The 23,242-nt window shown below is 43.9% G+C and overlaps 2 protein-coding genes and 1 long non-coding RNA gene across 4 annotated transcripts in view; 1 reads left to right on the top strand and 2 right to left on the bottom strand.

Moving 5' to 3' along the window:
- The window catches only part of LOC148383915 (uncharacterized), a 151,146-nt gene that overhangs the window by 115,837 nt on the left and 12,067 nt on the right, over positions 1–23,242 (top strand). The gene's annotated exons all lie outside the window — the stretch shown is intronic.
- Positions 236–2,483, bottom strand: myadml2 (myeloid associated differentiation marker like 2). Its single transcript, XM_088358890.1, has one exon. It carries the CDS (start codon positions 1,782–1,784, stop codon positions 873–875), a length of 912 nt encoding a protein of 303 aa, XP_088215016.1. The 5' UTR covers positions 1,785–2,483; the 3' UTR covers positions 236–872.
- Positions 3,109–9,851, bottom strand: notum1a (notum, palmitoleoyl-protein carboxylesterase a). The gene is made up of 11 exons (XM_088357827.1): positions 9,417–9,851; positions 7,184–7,236; positions 6,975–7,070; positions 6,271–6,331; positions 6,122–6,180; positions 5,940–6,042; positions 5,668–5,859; positions 5,498–5,595; positions 5,269–5,416; positions 5,143–5,190; positions 3,109–5,060 (listed from the first exon to the last, which is right to left on the bottom strand). Exons 1-11 carry the CDS (start codon positions 9,761–9,763, stop codon positions 4,757–4,759), a joined length of 1,509 nt encoding a protein of 502 aa, XP_088213953.1. The 5' UTR covers positions 9,764–9,851; the 3' UTR covers positions 3,109–4,756.

The raw sequence follows: 23,242 nt of genomic DNA, 5'->3' as shown, positions 1-23,242 counted from the left end.
CAAGTCATAAAATACACTCACTGTACGCAACAATTAATTCCACCAATACTTACTTTTACTTTATAGTAAAGTAGTAGTAGTAGTATAATAATAAATATTTTAGGAAGGGATTATTGGAATAGAATAGATCATTAAAAATCCCAATAAATGATAAAGATTCAGGCTCTTTGTCAATGTTATAATTTATTGGTATTGACAAATACCCTACAGAGAAGGAAATGGTTATATAAATACTAAACTTAATACTATAGACAATCGACTGCATTCAGAAACACAATAGCGTAAACATTCAGTGGATAGCAGAAAAAAAATTATGCTAATATGAAAGTTTGACAGGAGGGTTACAGAAAAATGATGAGGGAGCCCAAATGGAAAAGGCTCAGTGCAAAGTATTATGTGTGTATCCAAACGACATATGCCTTTAGTTTTACAATTACATACATAGTCCATTTGTTCAAACTTAGCCGTAATGGCGCAATACTGATATTGTAATCATTACCAAGGCAACATTTATGTGCAGTATGGTTATGTAATAAACACTGAGCTGTGAGAAGCAGCATCCAGACCAATACAAACAAGCTGAATGAGTATCAATAAACTTATCAACTTATTCGAAACGTTAACAAGCACTTAGCGTAACCAGCATGAGAATCAGGTAAAATATTTCAAATGAAATCAATTAATAGCCCTTAATCACAAAAGAGTCTCAAATATGAATTCTTAATAATCTGTCAGGAAAATCTTTCCGAGACATCAGCTTGCAAGACTTTCAAATTTGGCCCGATTGTCATGATGTCACATCCCCCTTCTTGGCAGTGGGCATCGTCAGCAGATGAAAAAGAATGATCCTAACAAATATCTGATATGGACATTCAGACAGCTGCATTGGAGATGAAGCGAATCCTTTGTGAGTAGATCAGGTCAACAAAGTAAAGAATGAGGTTGACGTTGGTGAACACGGCTACCACCATCTTGCTGTCCCAAGGGCATTTTCCACGCGGACACACCTCCGGACGCATCGTCACGCTGTACTTCTTATCAAAGCTGAAGATGGGCCAAACCAGTGCGGTGCTGAGGTAGAGAATCACAGCCATGAAGGTGTAGACGACGACGAAGCGATCAAAGGCGAACCGTAGGGAAGACGTCCTGCCAGATATTGTCACCATGATCACAAGCACAGTGATGGAGAAGCACAGACTGTACACCACCACACAGTACTCAGTGGCCGCGTAGTTTTCGTACTCGCTGTAATTGTCCAACGCTCCGAAAATAATGCAGGCCACAAATCCCTGGACCACTTTGAGTAGACCGGACACCGTTGCCATGTATCCCACCACGGCGCCCGGTTTGGCGCGAGTTATGAACACTTCGGCGGCGTACGGGAAGACGCAGACGCTGGAGACGACGGTTACGGCAATGCGGTAGGCTTGCTCCTCACAGCCTTCGTCGGGGCAGTCCACATCCAGGAAGTAGACGGGGTACACCACGGAGGCAGTGATATACATGAGTGTCGCCAGCATGGCGAAAGCCACCGTCAAGTTGTCCCACGAGATGGGCATGCAGACGTGGAGTCGTGTGATGTCCAGGCTGAATATCACCAGGGTGACAGCAAAGCAGAAGCACCACGTAAACATGCAGTAGTATCCATAGGTGGCGCTGTAGCCTGCGTTGTGCGACACAAGGGCGATGATGGCCGAGCCAAAGAGCAGTTGGCACATTCGCGCCGCACCTAAAGGTGACAATACGGCCTTTTTGTCCAGGTAGTGTCCACCGTGAGCATCCATCACGTATGAGCGTTGGACCCCGAGAACAGTTGAAATCCTTTCGGAAACAGTCTCAGCCTTGTTCTTGGTTGCTTTTTATAGGTAGACCCTAATTACAAGAGTTTGTTTCCTTCAGAGCTGGCATTACAGCTTCAATCCCAAGAAACCTTTACAGTAGACTCTGTGACTTACAGTATGTCGAGTAAAATGAAAAGAAGTTACCTCAGATTTGCTGTACTTGTCTTTAAGTAATACAGCAGAGGCGTCAAATACCTTGAGGTTTGTCAAAATCTGGCCATCAAAATTTTCTTGGCTTGCTCTCCTAAAAACTTCTCCAGTGCATTTCAAGGTCAGTCCTGTTCCGTAAGCCTTCCTCGGATCATATCGGTGAATCCAACAATAGCCTTCATTGACAAACAGGTGCAGATGTTTGTGGTCCTGTCAGTCAAGTTCCTCTACGTCCTCTTTGTAGTCCGCCATCGAAAAACTCAGAAAATTTGGTCGTCCTACTTCGTCGCCGTTTGTCTTTCGTCTGACCGCGTGTCGTGGTGTATAGCTCAGGATGGCTGTTTAAATGAAAGTTGCAGCCATGCCCAGGGTTGCAGGCCGCCGGCTAGCACTATAAATAGCGGCTCTGTATTCCACAGCAGTGTGGGAGGCTACATGTGGCAGGCGGTAGGGGAGTCGTCTTTCTTGGGAGGCTGAGTCAGAGCTCCTGCCATAAGGAACTGGCATTTATACACCGTGTAATGACAGGGCGGAAGGCCGAGACGCCCATTAGAGACAGAAATTACACACGATCCAACGGGAAAATTACACAGAAGCAGTGATAGATTTGAGCTAGGAAGTTGAATGTGAATTAGTAGTTTCCAAAAATACTTACCGTACTTGTGATATTTGTAGTCTTCCTTGTTGAATTGACATTGAGTACAGAGAAATCCTATAAAGAAATCGCTCACACTGCTGCTATGTTTTTATAAATGTGTGAAGATAAACAGCTTGAAGGTGCAAGTCTTTCCCTGCATAGAAACAGAAATCGGTTTGGCGAAACTACAAAATAGTCGAGTAACAATGCGCAGTTAAAACAGGACACATAATTTTCCAGCTCGCTACACTGTAGTTATGAGAAAATCCTTTGCATTTTAAAATTAACTTTACTGTGTTTTGTTAGGATGCTAACGGCTAACATACTTACAGTGCGGCCAAGGCCAAATTTATTAGCTTGTGTGCTAACCGTGATAGCTAATAATAATCAAAATCTAGCTACGTAAGCCAATACAACAGGAAGAAGCTAACTTGAAGGACCACAGGAAATGTGTGAAATAAAAATCCACAACTACCAGTGTATTTTACAATGGAGGTCCTTTATTAATTGTCACGGTACCTAGCTAACATACCAGCGCTAACTAACACCTCATTAGCAACCGTTTTAGCCTGCGTAAAACTATCATACCAGTACATGGCAAAATTCCATGGCTAATAAGCAACTTAACAACTGGACGAAACTTTTTCAATTACGACCTTGGGTGATGGGCCAAATCCTTAAAAACTTCAAATCAAAACGTCCCACTATCTGTGCGTTTTTACACTGGTAATCCTTTGGTGGTGGTATACTAATCTGAAATTTGTCTGACAAGGTTAAAAAAAAGCTATAATTTATCAAATTAATATGTATTTGAAAAAATAAGAGAGCAGGGTTCTTTTCCGTTGTATTTATATTTTGTGTCGTTTCTTTTGGGTCTAATACAAAGACATGCAGTCAACACAAAGAGGGGAAAAAACAGCCATGTATTTACAATTTTACAAAGAATCACTTCTCTGCGAAAAAAAATAGCACTTATAAATATGATTTACATAACAAAATAAATATGTAAATAACCAATGTAGTTCGAGTTTCTCCTGTTAAAAATATGTTACAGAATAAAATTACAATTAGTAATACCGTTCCTTCTGTAGTCGGTGTGAGGAAATACGTCCATAGAAAGACACCAGCCCATACAGCATTCCCATTATATTAAAAGGTGATCTCTATTATGAAATAAGCATGGAGTGACAAACACTTGAACTCAAAGAACCTATACAAACACACTAACCATGTACAATACACATTTTCTCCCTTTAAATGCATTGATCTGAGAACTCGTAAAACTAGCGAGGAGCCAACTATAGTATATTCTTTGGGCCTTGTGTGTTGTTCCACTTGTGCTGATTCAAGAGGTACACTTTATATTAAATGGCACTGTGGTGTGTGTGTGTGTTTGTCACTTTGTCATGATGACCCAAAAATCCCTCCAGGTGTACAAAGTAGCAGTGTTGGTAGTTCAATTCAGTTTATGGGGAAGGATGCTGATGTGAAACAAAGCATCAGAGAACCCTAAACTGTATTTCACGTTTGAATATTTGTCTACAGCACATGACCCCGTAGTCCTCCGTAATCAGTTCATAGACACTCAAATAACGCAGTTGCTAACCAAAACAGCAGCTCAGAAGTACAGCTGCACCGAAGCAGATTGTCCTAAGAATTTATCTGCATTGTAAATGAGTTCAGTAGACTCCGACATGTAGTCATGCCACAATATGCAATCTGGGGAGCTACTCGATTTGTTACTTCCTGCCTGGTTAATTGATCTTGGCAATTAATTTGATTTCAAACACCATATATGGGTATTATAGTTCAATACTATTCCAGGATTGCATTTGTACAAATAAATGCATTAGACCTCTTCCCCATCTGTGTTTTAGTAAACATCCCCCGCCACTATCTGCTGAAAAATGGTAATCTGTTTTGTTAGAGGTTTTTTTTTTTTTTTTTTTGCCTTGAGGTACAACAGTAAACGGGACGTCATAAGGGGGAAGACTAAGGTAGAGAGAGTGGTAGGAGGTATCAGGTGTGGACACTGGCCAGAGAGACCTGCCACAACCCTACATGGGCTTTAGCTTGAAGATACTGTTAAGTGTGGTTTTTGTTGGTTTGTTGCTTTGTACGAGTCTCTTTAGCTGCCACTGCTCAGCATGCCCAGTAGTTTGCTGGGGTCCATGCCCTGTTGCTGGGCCATCTTCTGCACATCGAATCCCATGTGCATCAGGAACTGGATCACGTTCATTTCTTGGCCTGTGAACTGGTCTCGGATGGTGGGGCAGGTGGGGTTGCAGTGCGGCCATGGGCAGCTGTCTATCAAATGGACAGGGCAACCTTTGGGCGGGGCTTTGTTGTTCCTGTTGTCATGGAGACTGCGGTCCCAGCAGTGAAGTGCCCGAGGCAAGGAAGTGCCTTTGACTTGCACGTCCGTCCAGTAGCTGCGAGACAACAGACACAAGAGGGCGCTGTCAACTCACAAGAAAACCCAGCAAAACTGTACGTGTAGCGCTTTAAACTCACTTTCTTGTGATGACTTCATGTGAGAGGCATGCTGGGGCGAACATAGCTCTACAACCAAAGACATTTTCAATCAGGCAAATTTGTAAATGCCACAATTTAATTTTCCTTTTCTGGCCTGTAACTTACGGTACATCTTTGAGGGTGTTCCTCAGCTCAATACCCAGATTTTGGATGTAACGCCACTGGCCTTCCTGCACTGGCTGGCCTGTCAACTGAATGTTGTCAACTGTCAACTGGGCTTCGTCAAAAAGCCACTGGACCACAAAGACTGGGCCTGGAAATCGGCAGATATATTCGTTAAACCAAACCGATCATGTGCTCTATGTTTCTGTGGTTACGTGATACCGAAGCGTACTTTTTATGGACGGAAAGACTCGGTAGCCGAAAAAACAATTCCACTCCTCTCCTTCATGGGCTTGTTTGCATTTCTCCGGTACCACTCCTCCCCAATACCTGGTGATAAGATCAAATATAGATCAGTGACCAATTTGTGAAACTGGTGACGGTTACACTCTGGATGCCTACTTGATGCCCCTCTTGATGGTCTCAGTGGGGGCACAGCTGACTGCATCCAAGCAGTCCGTGAAGTCATACTGCTTGTTGTCCAGAAACCAGCCAGAGTCGGCCAAGCCGCGCACTTGTATCCCAGTGTGTCCCAGACCCTCCAGCAGCTCCGCCACACGGTCCACATTCAGCAGAACCCCCGTTCCACCGGCACTGCATGCACATGCGACGGATTCTGATTACTGATCACAGCACTGTTTGGAAAATTCACCCGGTTTCACTTGTGAACGTACCTGCTCCCGGCTAGAAGCAGAACCTTGGCGTTTTCCAGACCCTTTTTAAGCAAGGCTTTAACGACCTCTTGAATTATCAATGAGCCCATAAAAGCGTAGCCACCTGCACAGCACAGAAAAACAACACAAGGAATTTGGAGTTTGTTTCTCTTCGTGATTTCGAACATCCAGTAATGACTTACTGTGTTCTGTCTTGGCAGTGGCGCCACTCCACGCATCGCTGGAGCAGTATGGGATGTACCTGTACAGACAAAATTAAAGTCATTGGTTGTTGAACCCTGTGATTTGTAAGAATTAAAAAAAAAAAAAAAACATGAACACCATAACATACACCATGTTGGCGTTCCACCAGTGAGGGTTTTCCTCCGGCAGTGGAGACAGGATCCCAGTGCCTGTGCAGACAAATCACCATGTATCATTAGCCATTCCGGCACTCCCAGACACATCCTTTTCCTCATCATCGTCATTACCACATGAATTATAGTTATTACACAGCAATGAGAGACGGAGGCGTCCACGCTCTTGGAGCTACGGGCGCCAGGTCGACATTTGCTCACAGTCTGAACAGTCAAGCAAGGTCAGTGTTTGCATTTCTGCAAAACTCACCTGGATGTTGGTCTTCCACCTCGAGTTAGTGAACTGATCTAACTAAATCATCTAACTGTGAGTCCCCAATTGAATCTGGTCGACTGATCAACTGAATCATCTGAGTCACCGTGACTTTGCCATCTTGTCTACATGAACTGATTCAATTGCGTCAGCGTTGTTTCACATGGGTCCGCCAAATTGACAGCAATCCAATCAAGCAGACTCATCTGAGGCTTTGGTGTTTCTAGTTTGCTGTCATTCTGTGAGTACTTGGTAGGAACTAGTTTAATAGTGACCTCAGAAATGGTTAACCTGAGGATTCAGGTTACGACCCACCATGTAGAAACCATAAGCGCCATTGAGATTAAGTGTTGTTCCTCATCGTGTAGGACTTGGATGTCAAGTGTTTGTTTGGAAATGATTCCAAACAGGTGAGGTGAGGCTGACCTGTTTTTGTTTGCGGCCACTTGGACGAGCTCATCAGCCTCCTCATGGTCTCGTATCTGCTGTCGCAGTTTTCTTTGTTGAAGCAGTACCAGCCGCCTGCACAGAGGGTTCACTCAGACTCAATTTATAGTTCTTGAAAAAAACCATCTCTGGATGAGCAATATAGAAAGTGGACACATGGATATATACAGCACATGGATTTTACTTACCCTCAAGGAATATCAACCAGCGTCTGCTTCCTCTGGATTCTTTTAGGTAATACCTGCGGGACATTGAAGAATACACCATTGTGTTATGTACAATTTCCAGTTACATGATACCTTTTAGTTTTCAACCAGCATGACAATATATTTTAAACAGACACATTCCAGTGTTGATATGGTTCACTTTCCAATTCTTTGGGGGAGATAACCAACTGCTGTAATACCGTATACACTATTGTCACTAGGTTACTCTTATCTTGAATGTTAGCATCCTGTTGCTTTGTTGATTCCTATCTTCAGGGAGGAAAAAAGGTGACAGCAGCCTGCAGCAATGGCGAAAAAGGTGACAGCATTGGAAGATCACTGATGTTGCTTATCTCAATCGCCCCTATGCTGCTTACAAGCTGAAGAGCAGAACCGGGATTTTCCTTCAAGCTCATTCTTGGGCGGTGATATCACGACAACGCCGATGACCAAATCGATTGGCATTTTAGATTGTTAATCGTAAAATCGCTCACTCGATATTTAGACCGATGTAGTCACATGCAACAAATTCCTGGGCAAAGCGGACGTTCTGAAGCGAATAATCACGGGTGTGTCGATGAGGCAGGCAACTACCCGTGACTAAACTCTTGTGACAGCCAAACACGTTTCAGTGACTGCATAGAAATCCATTTGCTTAGATGCTGAGTCACACTTTGGCTCGATTTCATGACTTGATACTATCATAGTAAGCCACAGTCAGTCATGTTCACTTCCAAGCTTTTTATATTACCAAACAAGTCTAGGATCAAATTCCTTTAGTTGAATTCTACATTTCCACACATACTAAAGGATTTTTTTTTTGGTCAGCGAATGTGATCTGTTGCATTGAGCATCTTAACAGACAACCACCACAGTGCTGAATGCAAAAAAAAAAAAATGGCCATCTGCCAGTGAACTGTCCCTCTCCACTGTTACTCCTGCTGTGTCTCTAAAGAGCTTAGCGCTTTAGCGCACTCCTGTTAAAGAAGGAATTACGCAGAATTATTATTGTTGAAGCCAGACGACGCATCATCACCGGCTTTTCAGTCGTCTGCACATCGCCATTGTGGTCCAGAATGTAACACGGCAAATAATAATAATACTGCCGCTATCTATGCAAATATAATTGTCACAGCATTTTCAGGAATTTAGTATGGCACTTAAAGCCTTTTATAAAAAACATAAACAGCCCCTGAAAAGGCCTTATAACAATTTTATAACATAGAAAGCAATAAATGAATAAAAACACTGATATTTATTTGAGTGTTAACATCATTATGCATTCAAAGAATGACTTAAAAAAATTACGTGTCCCATATTTCATCTTGAACATCATACAAATTAAAACAGACATCACTTTATTATTGCACATGTGAATTAAAAAAATAAATATTGGAACAAGAAGAAGCAACCTAATCAGGCATTTCACAAATGTGCAAAATGTTATTCTTTCCAACATTGCATTGCATTTATGCAGATTAGAAACTTTTTAAGAACAAGTATTCAATCAATGCACATACACAAATGTACAAAGCCGATATTACAGAATTAATAACAACGGATAATATGATCGTAAAGAGCATTTGCTGAGCAATAAAAATAATTTTCAGCATTTTACTTAAAATCAATTTTGGGCCCCCAATCCACAGGTTGGGAACCACTTTTCTATAAGGATCTTAAGATTTTACAAAATTTGCAGGAGAGATGACTGGCTTTGGGAATTGACTGTAAAATTTTATGGATTCAAGATTCTAGAATTTTTATTCGCCATGTTTGAGCGTGCCAAACAAGGAATTTGACTTGCGTACATCACAGCCTCTGTTCAATATTTAGGTGACTAAAAACACTCAGGACGTGTGAAAAATGACAAATATTCTCTTAAACTCCCAGGAGGGCAGGGAAAAACTCAAAAACAACCAAATAAAAGTTTCAGTGGAGGCGCGTTTTGAGACTCGATCCGAAGGACCACAGGATGGGAAGGTCCCTGATCCACAGTTAGGAGAAACCTGTTATATGGTTTATGACATTCATGATGGGCAAGAAAGATGGCACGACATAAATGATAATTGCATGTAATAAAAAGGCATTTCAGGTTATCAATAAAATCATGATTTTTGCAGCCTCACTTTAGGAAATCCTCCTCCAGGGTCTTAAACCTGTAGGTCACGTTGGCGCACGCATTAGGCAAATGTTTTGCAAAGTTTCTTTGACCTACCCTGCGGGGCTCCCGTCATTGCATGTGACCGAGACGTTCTCCAGAAAGTGAAGCTTCATGTCGTGGTCGAGCTTCTGCGCCGAGCACGGGTACAGGGACTGCGCCAGGTTCTTCACTTGCGTCATGAAGTTATCCATGTTCTCCTCCACGGCGGTGAAATCCAGTGGGAAGCTCTCGGTGGCGTCACCCCGGTTGCCGCTCGCCGCCCGGTATGTGGGAGGCGGCGGCGCGCGTCGCGGTTGCGGGTTGCGGCCACCGCGGAACCTCCGTGCGCACAGCCCGGCTCCGGACTGCATCACGACCAAGAGTAGCGGCAGTAACGATGAGGCGAATCGGACTGCTGTCATATTTATCCCGATAGTTTTTTTTCCCCCTTTAATTGAGATGCAACCCCAAAACAATTTGACTTTTAAGCTCCGTTTGACGACCCGTGCAATTGTCGCAGACGTTCCTCTCGAGGCTGGTGCCATGCTCTTGAATTTTATTCAAACTTTCCCCCCTTGGGTGCGCGTCCAGCCAATCAGCACTTGCGGGGCAGGACTCAAAGCACGTTCAAGCGTGGCAGAACTACACCCACCCACCTACCACCACCCTCTTTTTTTATGTAGTTAAAAAACACACACACATACCCACGCATAGACACACACATACTTCTTTTGATCTACGATGTTCTATTTGATGTGGTGGCTTTTATTGGCCTTAATATGCCCGTTAACCCCGTTGCAACATTGATTAATTATGAAGTGACAATACACATCTTGTTTGTCGGATGCACACATCATACGAAAGTAAGATTCTTTTTTTTTTTTTTTCCCATTTATGAGAAAAACGGTCCATGCTAGTGATTTAGATTTTTCTTTTATCCCCCATTTCCCCCCGCAACACTGATTTATAAGGTGACGAAACACATTGTGTTCGTCAGATGCACATTTATGTTCAGGAAGATTAGTTTAGTCGTTTAAAAGGGGAAAGAAAAAATTAGATAATTGTTTTTTCCTTTTTTTAAACTCCATAAAACCTCATTTTGCTATTCTGACGTCAATTTATACAGTGACAATTCACAACATATATTCATATTACCTAAAAGTGAGTTTTGTTTATTAATTTAAGATGGGAGCTTGTTTTTCCTTCTTTCTTTTTCTTTCTTTTTTTTTAATCCAGACAGGGCCTCCGAAGATCAAAGCAGCCATCACTCTTACCCCAACCCCACCGCACCCCCACCATCTCCCACTCTGTCTCTCTCCAAACTTTCCCGGGCGACTGTATATTCGAAACTGAGCGTAGGAATATGTCATTGCGCTCCGACCATTTTCATTTTGGTCTACATTAAGTGTTTTTCGAAAGCTGGGACAGGCTCCACCCATGACTCTGAGGGTATGACGTTCAGGGCTGCATGATTGTGTGCCAGGTAGGATGGATTTGATGGACTCACCCGCAGGAGTGATCAGGTCTGTAGAAGTGTAGGATTTGTCACCGATTGAGTCGAGTCACTTTGACATCATCCCCAAAAATGTAAGCCTGAAATCACTCGCAGATAGATCGCAATTCAGAAAAATGCCCTACCACCAAGGCACCGGGATCTTTTGACCGGCGTGAGTGGCAGACGCCTGCGAGGCAACTGATTCATGACATTGAGGCCATTCCAGTTTTTCTGAAGAGAAAGTTGTATCAGGAAATATCTTTGTCTGCAGAAGACCAGTTAAAATGACTAGAAATGATTGAGCTTTCATGCCGAGCCTGTGTGTAGCGCTATAATGCTGTCACATAAATAACCGGAAAACGTAAGAACCGTAACCAAAGCGCAAGGATTTATTTGAAAGTCCCTTTCAGGCGAAACTCGACAAAGCGGGACATTGTCTGGAGTGCAAGTTCACACAGCTGTTTCGGCTAACCTCACTAAGATAATTAAATGCACGGTGACGAGGACAATTGCTTTCGACATAAAGAGGCGTGGACATCGCGTCTCGGGTGTTAAACTTCACTCTCAGATCACGGCCGGTGGGTTTATATCTCTGTTACTATGCTTTGCAGCCATTTGGGAAACTGTCAACTCTGGGAACGGTTTCAGAGAAATTGCCTGATCGGTTCCGAGCTAAATCAAATTGCTCTCCGCTGATAAAATTTGGTATTCTTGGGAAAACACTTGCCTGCGTACCTTATTTGAACTCCTTGTATTAGGCCCCTCTGTATTAGGCCCCTGTAATTGTCTTGTTCCTTTTTAGTCTGCCCCAGGGCCACCGCCTCCCGTTGTCTGCTTGTACCACAAACACAAATGTAACCATACAAGTCGGCAGGGATTAATCCTGGAATTAGGTCATTTGAAAATGACCCAGCTGTTCTGATTGCAGTCCCTTAGAAGCGCCCCCGTGCCCTCTCCCGGCTCTGGAGCCCCCCGCCCCAACGCCAGGCCTCCTGTGAAAGTCAAAGCCTCGACTCTTTCATCTCCGATCAGTTGCATGTGCCCCTTGCAGATCCGCAGGTTTTACTGCTTAAAACCGCGCTGGCAAGAGGTGATCGTGCGACCGTTGCCGCGCACCCCCACTACGGCGGTTCCGCTCGCACACCTCCATCATCCGTCTCGGCACGGCTGTTAGCGTTGATGCGCACATGCTGTTGTCATCGAGGGTCCGTCCGGCGTGGTCCGTCGAGTGCGGCGAGTTGGAACTGTTAGGTCAGGTTACATCAAAGAGATCAGGAGGGATCAACATCTTGAAAGGGACAGGCTCTGGCTCAAATCATCAGAAACAGGTGGAGGTCCTCAATGGGAGAACAAAGCGGAGAGCACCATCCATAAAGCATTTATGTTTCATGGAGGAGTTCCTTTAAATTCTTTTCAATTGAGAGCACAAACCACACAAAACAAGAATGGAACAAAGTGCCATGGGGATTGTGGGACTCTTCCATACTGCTGAGTAAACAATGCAATTAATCAGTCCAAGATATAATGCCATAGAAAGTGGGTAAGCGTCTCGATGAATTTTGTTATTGGAGCATTTAGAATTTAGCAATTCTAAAGTCAATCATTCAAAAGATTGTCTTAAGTGACAGAAGACGGGTCACATCAAAAATCAGTGCCCGATTCACAAATGCTGAATTAGTCAGGTGTTGACTGTTATTGGACTCCAACCTTTGCATGAAAATGATCATGAGCAAATGAAGTCGGCGTGGGCGGGATTACGTAGATTAGCTCGTTACCATATTATCAGACCTAGGCTGAATAGATTTATTAGGTTCTTGAATGGGCCCAACCTCTAGGGACCCAAGAAATTGTATACAACCAATTAAAAATAGAAAATCCCTCTAAGAACTTAAAGGCACTTCAAGGCCGTCCGAACACTGAGCTTCTGTTGGACGTCACCTCGTGGCTGAACTCCAGATGCGGGTCCCCTAAGTTTCACGTTGAAGCTATTGTCCAAAGCCACCCAAAACAAACATGTAGAGAGATTCCGGCCGTTAACGCACCGTTGAGCTCCTTTCATGTGCCTTCACCACATGTCCCTGACATTAGCCAGAGAGATGCTGGACGACCTTGATCCTGACTTAAATCAAGAGGTGCCATCTAAGATGTGCATGCAAATGGGGAGCACGAGAGAGTAAGTGAGGCAGGAGACATCTGTCGAGCAGGCTCTCATTTCGTAAGAGGGGGCCATCTATTGGTTGCAGATGATGCCCCCCGCTTGATAGGAGCCAAGTCTTTCAAGACCGGACAGCTTGCATTAGGGGGCTCTGCGGTCAGCTGTTTGTTGTTCACGGACGCAGAATGCCGGCTGTTGCCTCGAAACGATGCGATGCAAAGGTCACTTTGAAATTTTTCATCTTGAATTTAGTCGACAAGATGAAAGCAATCTATTCAATCGATATCTATGTACGGCTCTCTTTAGAATCTCTTTAATGCCTCGGGAAGACTTCACCGAGTCAGGATTCAAATATTTGCTTGAGAGTTTTGGTGAGAATATGTCATCTGCGGACGCTCTGAGCTGGCCCGGTGGCCACCATGAATGACTACATGCTGTGCTTCATTATCCTGGACACTTTCTTAACACCAAGCAGCCGTTTTCTTTTATCCAGACAGGCGAAAGATGAAGCTACTGTAATCAAAGAAGACAAAGATCAGTGCCAGCTTTTGTGCTACCTGCTTTGATGTCATTTTTTTTGGGCGGGGGTGTACAGCAGCTGACGTGGTTTGCCAAAGAGCAACCGTCGTCGCCAACTGTCTGACAGGCGGCTTTTCATCAGCGTGACATCACTCTGCTACTTGATTACTTTCCGTGGGCTCTTCCAGGCCTCTGATTTCTTTTTTCTTTCGTTTTTTTTTCCTCCCTAGAGGAATCTTAAACCATCATTGCCGCCGTCTTCTTGACATCTGACGCACGCGTTAGCATGTTTTGCGTACGCAGAATATCGACAGTCACTGTTAGCAGTGTTGTTCAATGAACTTTTTCATATTTGGGGCAAAAAGGTTTTTGAACTTTGATATGTAGGGGGACGAACATCTTACTTTGCTACTACCAAACGTTTTATAGCTGCGTAATTTAAAGTTTGGCAAAAAAAAAATCTTTAGAAATACCTCAGTTGTTTTGGGGGTAGCTTTCTACTTCCTGTTTTGATTCCAATGCTGTTAGCTTGATAGGAATCTAAATCAGAGCCAGTAGTGACCAACATTTTGTGAACAAAGGACTTTGCTTTAAATCTCCCGTGATTGGTGTCGTCCATCTGTTTGTAATAATTTGACGAGACGCATCGAGTGAAGCTACGTTATCTTCTCATGCTAACTGGCTGGTGGCCAACTGGCTGGCTGCCACATGCTTGTCGCTTTGAATCAAAAGTTAGAATGCATATGTTGCGATTTAACGTTTTACATTACATTTGTGCTTGATTTTATTTGATATGTGTGACAGTTCACTGTTTTATTGGTTTTGATGGAAAAGTATTAGATTGGTTAACTTCTGGAGCAGCATGGTGGGCGAGTTGTTAGCAAGGTGGGCTAGCGGTTAGCATAGCTACCTCATATGTCTGAGATCCATGGGTTAAATCTCAATTAGGGCTGTTTGTATGGTCTAGCCATGTTATGAAATGTGGGAGAGGAACCGCATTGTTGCTGGTAGAATCGCTTATTATCAGACGAGATTATAAAACAGGACGGGGAAAAAAATAACACTTCCATCTTTCTGCTTCGTCGGTGCTTTCCTTTGATTCGTCTTCCGCAGAAGAGTAAGCTGTGATAAATTACAAGGCAGTATCTGAAAGTGTTTGTTTTTGGAGGAAACTGCAGTGTGCTTTGGATATTTATAACCGTGCTCCCGTCTCAACTCCGTGTATCTGCTTTACCCGATCACTATCTATCTTTTACCTGCCTCCCACATCATAAGGTTGGTCGTCTTCAGGATTAAGAGGTGTCTGAAGTACGATGACCGGCTTGTGGAGTTTTCCGAAGGGGGAAAAAAAAAACGGTTTGAAGGGATTAGAGAGCATGTTTGTTTATTCTCAGATGAGAGGATGTCGAGAAGGACCGTGGAGAGGTTGAAGTGGGATGGACGGTGCATGATTCATGTCAAACTCTTTGATGTTCTCCAGCGCACATCCTCTCGCAAAACCACCAGTAGGTATGATTATCATTGCGCGATCTAATTACAAACACAGACTCGAGGTGTTCTAAAGCCACCGAGGTGGAGGAAATGTTTTTCACAAAGAGCCAACCTAAACCGTTGATTCCGAGAAGATTTTTTTTTTTCGCGGTCACCTTGGCTCGGTCAGTGGAAACATTTATTCAGAAAAAGGTAACCTATCTTGTTTTGAAATGTGCTTGCCTCCCTTTCTCCTTCGGCAGGAAGAAAGTGGTCGAGAAGGAAGAGTTACTCAGGCTTTAGTCATTGACGTTCCTCGGAACGTGTCATCCTGTTTTTTGGGGCGGTGACTAATGAGAACATTGGCTCTCAGGTTTTCCTCTCGTCAGAATTGATATCACTGGAACCAGAGGGAACCACTTGTAAAAGTTGGACGCAGTAATTGTGATGTTCAAGAGTCTCCACTTGGTTGCTTTGGTCAATTATCAGTCTGCTCTTTGAGTACAATTTGTCTTTTAACCATAGCCATACAAGTGGATAGCGTGTCTGATGCGTTCAATGTGGCGCTTTCTGTGGTATTAAGAGCCTGGAACTGCGACATGACTTGAAGTTCTTAAGTTTTCAAAATTTTTAAGAAATACAAAACATGACCTTTGTACAAATGAATATTGTCTTAATTGCTTGTCCGTTATGTACAACAACAATCTGTTGTCCTGGATGAAAACCCTTGAAGAATAAATCCAAATTCCATCAACGTGAGCACCCTCACATCTGGAGGACAGGTGTAGAGCCAATTCTCACGTGTCAGAACTTTCTCCCTAATTTACTTATTTCAAGAGCCCCACCAAAGCCAGAGCGAGGCGTCCCCGTGGCACCAGATTAGACACGGCAGAGGACGGGAGGCAAAACAACATTTATTCCCTGAACCGAAGGCAGGTAGAGGGGAGGACGACCGCTACGCATCTCAAGCCGTTTTCGGGCCGTCGCTTTGAAATGAAATGTCCGTGGCCCTGAAGTCATTACGCCTTCAAAGCTAATTAACACATGGCTTTTGTTTGGTCCCAGATTATGTCGGTACAGATGATTTGGGGGCTGCGGGGATTGGGTCGGGAGGGCGGAACATAGATACCAAGGGCAAGGTGTGCTTTCATGTCAGGAGGAAGTGCTTGACTCCTGACCCCCTTCTTGAGCTCAAAACCGGGCTGTCGACACGGCTTCCTCGCGTGCCACGTTAAAAGATGAGCACTGGGTAAGAGGCGGGGAACCTTCGGAGCCAGCTGCCACCGTGGCTGGCTCCACGCTACCCTTTCGCCTCTATCTTAATGCTAAGTTGCATAAGATCAAGAATCTATTTATGTTCTTAACCCAGGGGGTAGAGAAAGTGCAGCATCAGAATCTAGACAGGCCTGGAGAGCAGTCGCAGCCGCCGGTTTGTTTGTCTTCGTCTTGTGCGCTACAAGGCACTCACTATGTCATCAAAGCCTTTACCTCGGAGCCACGCATTTCCATATGGGTGTGCCCGCGTTTGAAGACCAGTCCAATGTGCCACATCACCTTTTGAATCCTCTCGCACCACAGCACGGTCAACATAAAACAGCATCCTTTTGCCCTTAATCACGCCAAGTCTGAGGACCGATGAATGTGCTTATTTATTTTTCGCTAGAGTTTACTCACAGTGATGCCATTTAAAGCACATGTGCCTCAGTCCGAGTGAACCCCGCAGTTTAATATGCATTACTCCGAGTCGACACTGGGGTCCGAGGGTCAGCAAAGTGTTTGATGATGGCGTTTTATTGTTCCGGAGGGTCAAGATCTTCAAAGCTCTCCTTCTGTTCTCTGCAGGGGCACCCGGGGCAGCAGCTGTCGGAATACACACAGCTTTGTGTTTTTTTATATACACGCGAGAAGAAGAAGTAGCTCGAGACTACTCTCGTTTTTACTGCGGTGATGGGGTGGGATAGGACACTAATATTGTTGTGCCCTTTTGTGCATGATGAGTGGGGAGCGCGTGAATCACATCGGGTGGGACGCATGACCAATATGGAACCAACAGTAGGTCGTTAACTCATTCACTGACATTGACGGATATAGACGTCCAAGATTCTATTTAAAAGGGCTGCCATGGGTTAGGGTTGTTCTGGTGTCTCCACATTACGGGTAGGTTGAGATCACAGGTATCAAACTCAAGGCCCAGGGGCCAGATACGGCCCGCCACATCATTTTATGTGGCCTGCGAAGACAAATTGTGCATCAAATTTGTGTGTCATTAATAGAATTGCAAATTGTCTTCACTTTTAATAATATATCTTTTTTTTTTTTTTTAATATTTCACCAGTTATTTGTCAGTTTGCTTTGTAGCTTTGACTGTATATAATATGAGGTACTCATACATTTATTTGGGTTGACAGTCATAATGGCCCGCCGAAAGAAGCTATGACTAAAATGCGGCCCGCGAAAAAAATGAGTTTGACACCCCTGGTTTAGATCGTATTCCAGTAATCGACGGGGGTTCACCGTACTTCATGAAATCTTACGGAATCTTAACTTTGGGTGATGCTACTTCCTGAATGGCCGCGTCTCTCTTGCTTTTTCACACCAAACAAGCATAAGCTGCCTTCATGACATGCCAGGCCTTTTCATTCCAAGTATCCCAAACACTTCAGAAGCTCGGCGGTTTTGCGCCTTTGATTGCCGGAATGTTTTTTTGGACCGGCTTTCCCGACTTTGGGTCAAAAACCCAAGCCAACTTATTTTCCAGCCTTAGCGACATGAGTTGAGGACGTGATTTTTTTTTCATACGCCGGCATATCGCAGCCACATAAAACACGGCCAAATGACAAGTTTGTTCCCACTTAACCCTGCGGAGCTCATCAGTCGCTTGATTGCAAGTCCAAATCTTGTGATCATTAGTGGTACCGCAAGTATATTGTTCGCTTTGATTTTCACTGCTTGAGCTGGATTTAAATCGGAGTGGTGCGACCATTTCCAAGTCTTGACAAAAATGGAGCTGTTTTATGTCCGCCGCTCGCTGAAACGGCGTTTGCCAGATTTTTCTTGAAGCTGTCATTGCGAGGCTCCTAACAAAACGCAGAGCACGTACGGGCACTCTCGGTGTACGACGGCAAATTAGCTCACATTTACACCAAAAGCTTTCCCATTGAGTTGCTTTTGAGGGATTTTTATGATGAACTCATTCACTGCCATTGACGGCTATAGACGTCAAAGATCTATTTTAACTGTGAATGAGTTTATATGAAGTATTATTTTTTCAAATAACAATCAATGCTTTCTCAAAACAATGACTTGAACTGATGTTCGGTCTTTTTTGAGAAGTGGTGGTTTCAAAGCGTTCCCCGGCGATACGCTACCGAGCCGGACGACACAGTAGCAGGAAGCGGTTTGTGCTCAAGCAAAAGACGCTTTACTTTGATCATTTTTTGCTGCTCTTTGATGCGGCCAATAATGATGTTTAATTGATTATGTAGAATGAGCGAGCAGAGATTTTTTTTCTCTGTTTTTTTTTCTGGAGGGGGGGTTCGCTCACTCCGTAAGTAGATGGTTGCATGCCATATTGCCCCATTCCCTTTCTTCTTCTAAAACAAATAAAGACGTCAAACATCAAAGCCCCTCTCGGTTAATAAAAGAAGACCTCAAATATTTTCCATTATGTTTGACATGGTTTTGGGTTTCGCCAACCAGCGGAATAACAAGGCAAGAATAAAAACGATGCAGTTCTTCTTTTTTTGTTGTTGTTGCTGCGCTGTTCTGTGATCTTTGTCGGCTGTAATTATTCAAAGGTATTCTCCCCGTCTCCGTACTCATCCATACCGCCGGTCGTTATGATAGCCAGAGTTTGAAACAACAATCTACTCCTGAGCTTTGAAGTCGACGGTGAGTCCGTTCGGTTCACGTCTCGGGCCGGAGAGTTGACCTTTCACCCGGGCCGATTACTTCCGTGGCAGAGATAACGCGTAAACGCTGCTCCCTTTGATTATGCGAGAGGGAAAAAAGCAGTGATGCTCCGGCACGGTGAGGTCAAAGAAACACGGGTGGAACTTCCTGCTGGAAAGCGTGTGAAAATAGAGATGCAAACATATCCCGTCCATCCATTTTGAAAAATCCGATCCAACACCAGCTGCAAGTTGTGTGCAACCCACGAGTCTCTTTCAAAGCCCCCAAATCCAAATGTGTAAGTTATACTTCGTCCCGTGACTGTGGGAATCGTTCCGACTTTTCTGGAAAAACACAATTTGACAGGAATACTCAATTTGACATTTAACACATACATCCCTGACGGGATTGTACACTGTGTCTGTTTTGATACTCAGTCCAGCCCGCCCCGACCAACAATACCCCCCCGACTCCACCCCCTCCTTTGGAACCTCTTTTATCTTTATAATATTTAGTCCACATGTCCAGATGGCATGTGCAAAAAAAAAAATGCACGCGTAATATCCATTCTATCATGTCAACAAACGTAATGTAAATACTGGCGTGCTCAACCGCACAAGATGATGAACTCTTGTGTCACAAAGCTATTATCGTGACACTTTTGTTGAAAGCCGGAGCGGAGGCCATTAACTGTCGGCCACTTTTGACACTGCCGTTTAAAGCGTCACGCCAATGATGACATGTCGCTGGAGCTAAACGAGAGCAGAAAGTCATCACAGGCTCTCATGTGAGGCCCAAATGAAGATGAGCGTACGAGCGCTCTTGATTCCCCTCATACTTAACCCAAATTATGGCCTTTCTTCTTTCTCTCTGTACTTGCCGTGTTATTTTCTTTCTGCTTTTCTGTCGGCGAGAGAGAGAGAGAGAGAGAGAGCGAAAGAGGACGAGCCTCCTGCTTGACTCGGTGTTGCACCAGAGCTCAGAATAGTAAACACAAAGCCTTGTAATTTGCGCCGTGCTTTTGTCATCCTCGGCTTTAATTCCTCTTTCGGCGAGCGTCACATTATGAAGGGCGGGAATCAAAGGAAGCTGTGGAATGCTTCAGCGGCAAAGATAAACATATGAATGGTGCAGCCTGTGGCCTGAGTGTTTTGCTCTTTCCTGTCACATTTGTTGGATTGGAATTAAGAAATTTGGATCATTTACGGGACGTAAATTTATTAAAAAAAAATTTAATTGTAAAACAAAATACTTACGTCCAGAAAAAACGATTTACCAACATTTTTTAGTGAGCTTTACTCCATTTTAACTAAAAAGGGCAGCTATTTTGACGCCAGCGCTCGTATTTTCTTTAAAAAGTTTCCATCCAGGAGTAACGATTCAATTTTGACTCTAAAGTGATTCGTTACAACTAAAGAATCAGTGAATTTGAAGCAAAAGTCTTCATTTATAGACTTTACTGGAATTAAAGCATGCTGACACCTCGCATGTCAAAAATTTTGATTCAAGACGGTGACTTGAAAGAAGCCACATCCTTTCATGTGATGAACTTCTGTTGGATTTTTTTTGGGGGGGGGATCATTGCGCTCCCTCTTTGAAGTGAGTACCGGTCTGTTTTTCCTCAGCCGTAGTGTCACCATGTCGCTGCTCATCTGTTTCTTGTCTCTGATTGGATGGGACGGAACCGGCAGTCCAGATTGAATTTAAATGGTTCCCCCCTCCATAGAGTCAAGAATTCTAACAAACGACCATGACAGTGAATTAATTGTTTAACCTGGAAACTATAATCCTCCAAAAATATAATGAAACACATCATCATTTCAAATTCATTTTATTTTTTTAAATAATTGGCCGACAAATGATTTGGTTTTGAAAACTCTCACTAACGACCCAGGCTAAACTTAGCATACATACAAAGATGCACTACGTCAACCAAAATGGCATCATCTTGGGGTGTTAAATAAAGAACACAAAAGGATAGCTTGCCCCGGAAAATATTTGCCTTTAGTTCAAATCCATTCCTCTAACACAGCCTGACAGCCTTTATAATGGCTACTTGAAAGGCAGGCTTTGATTTTCCCTTTCCAAGCAATACTTTTACTGATTCATGGCTCTTTTTTTATGTTGTTATTTCAACTCCCCGAAATAGTCGCTAAAGTGCTATTCCCAAACATTTAACATATAAACATTTTTACTGCTCAAATGTAATTTTGTGGACAAGACAAAAAAAGGGCCCCACGTTTCTTGATTTGCAGATGTAATAACTCGAGGGCCAGACAGTCCGCCACTGGATTCGGGATGCTGTCTGTCCTCGCCACGTGCCCGTCCGACGGTTTGTTGCACTTTGAGGTCCAAGTGTCAAAACAGAGGATTAGCCCAGAAGGCAAACTTGTCATTTGGCACAGAGAAAATAAAACGCCGTGCCTCCGTAACGTCTTCCTTTACTTTGCGTGTTCCTCTGGGATGGTGCTGAGGACTCTCCAGCTGCCGCCCTGCACTTTGGTCCAACGTCAACATTCTCGCCAGGGGGGCAAGGGGGGACCAACAACAATCCTGCCCTCTCACCACCAGGCGCTTTTGAAATGCTAACTTAAGAAAACAAGCTGCCTAATGGGTTTGTCACGTACGCTCACTGGCCTAAAGTAGAGGTCCTTAATAGATCCACACCTGACATTGTGACCCCAAATTCACGCTGCAGGTCTAAAGACCCCCGTTTTTGATCGACTGTCAGTGCGTTGCTAATATAACGATATGTTTATAATTGCGGTTGTAATATGGCCGTGTGTGGTAGTGAGAGCCATCTGTAATATTTTCAATGTATTCTTTTGGCCAAATCAAATTTCTTATGCTTTTGAGGATCATAAATAAGAACAGACATCTTTATTTTGGAGGCCACGCTAAGATGGGGCATATGCGAGCAATTGAAAGACCATAAGGTGGTAAACCACGAAATTAATAAAGCACCACAAGCAGTTGGATTCCAAAAAGTCCCGATTGCCTCGAGCTGGAGTACCGTTGAATGCTGATACAGCACATTCATACTGCGACAAATATTGAGTCAAGTTGCCTTTGAAGCCTGTCAAATTTTGAATTAGATCGAAATAATATTTGTAATAATTAACAGATCCCTGTAGATGGCGATATTACGTCGCTTTGGATTTGATAACTGCGCAGCTTTTGATCAGGCCCATCGTGTCAACCAATCAGCTCCCTCCAGCCACTCGTGTGTTGTCCAGGTGTACGTCATTGCCCCCCCTAGTTTGCTTGTATTGGGCTAGTACCTGGGTTTCTTGGGGGGTTGGGATCATTGGTGATGTCGTCAGTTGTGTTTTTACATTTCTAGCAAGTTTCTATTCGGGACCCCTTTGCATGTACATGTGGCGGCATCGCATCCCCTCTGTTCTGCGGGACATCTGTGGCTTGCGTGATGGGCTTTGTGGAACGGTGCTCTGTTAGTGCGAGTTAAAGAGGCGCAGTCACGAGCTCCAGCGGAAGAGACGCCACTGGCGCAAGGGGCCTCATCTACTCTGAAGACGCACACAAACACCGTACCAACAAGTCTTGGTTTGCCATTAGATTTTTTTTTTTTTTTTTTTGCAGTTGTGTAATGAGGACATGACTAGAACAGGTGTGGGCAAAATAAGGCTCGGGGGCCACAATTATTCATCAGCTACCAATGACTTCAAGATTTTTTTGTTGATACACAGGATTAGCTTCACTCATTACAAAACACAACAGAGTGTTTAGAATGATTCAAACATGTTAAATGCAAGATTGAAGGAATTTCTAGCAAGTAATGGCTGTTTAGTTCATGAGACAACAGTCGTCTTTTTTTCATGGCCGGTCTATGGAATAGGCTGGCGGGAAGCAATGAGGCCTTACTTTCCGCATCGTCATAGAGAACCGTCGGTCATGGACCCCCAGCCAAAAGCGTTGCTTTCTTCTTTAGATCAAGCCCCGCCCACCCTTTCACAAAAGGTTGGCTGAGTCATTTTTGCATTAAACGCCAGTGAAAGCGTAACCTCCCTGGCAGAGGTACTAAGAAAGGCCCTTCCTCGCTGAGGGCGTCGCGAAGCTGCGAATGAGTCGTCGCGTCGTTTGCCAGGATTCCTTTTCGTCTTTATTAGTGCTCGCGGCACATGTTCGATACATCCTGGCCACACCGTCTTCTCGTTTATGACGTGTGCGGTTTGCGGCAAAAGCTTTGCACGTCAGCCAAAATAACATTTGTCTAGCTCTGGGCTGGTTGATAACTGCCTTTTATGGTTAGCCAATTATTTTATTTATCCGTGTCAGAATTAACATGTTCAATTTTCTGCTCAAGCAACAGTGAATTTGAATTGCTTGAATTTAGCCACACATCTTGACGGT

This window comes from Syngnathus floridae, chromosome 17, assembly GCF_059516105.1.
Source record: "Syngnathus floridae isolate MCC-2025c chromosome 17, RoL_Sflo_1.0, whole genome shotgun sequence".
Lineage (NCBI taxonomy): Eukaryota > Metazoa > Chordata > Actinopteri > Syngnathiformes > Syngnathidae > Syngnathus > Syngnathus floridae.
Note: the sequence above shows the minus strand (reverse complement) of the source record. Positions and strands in the feature narration are given on the sequence as shown.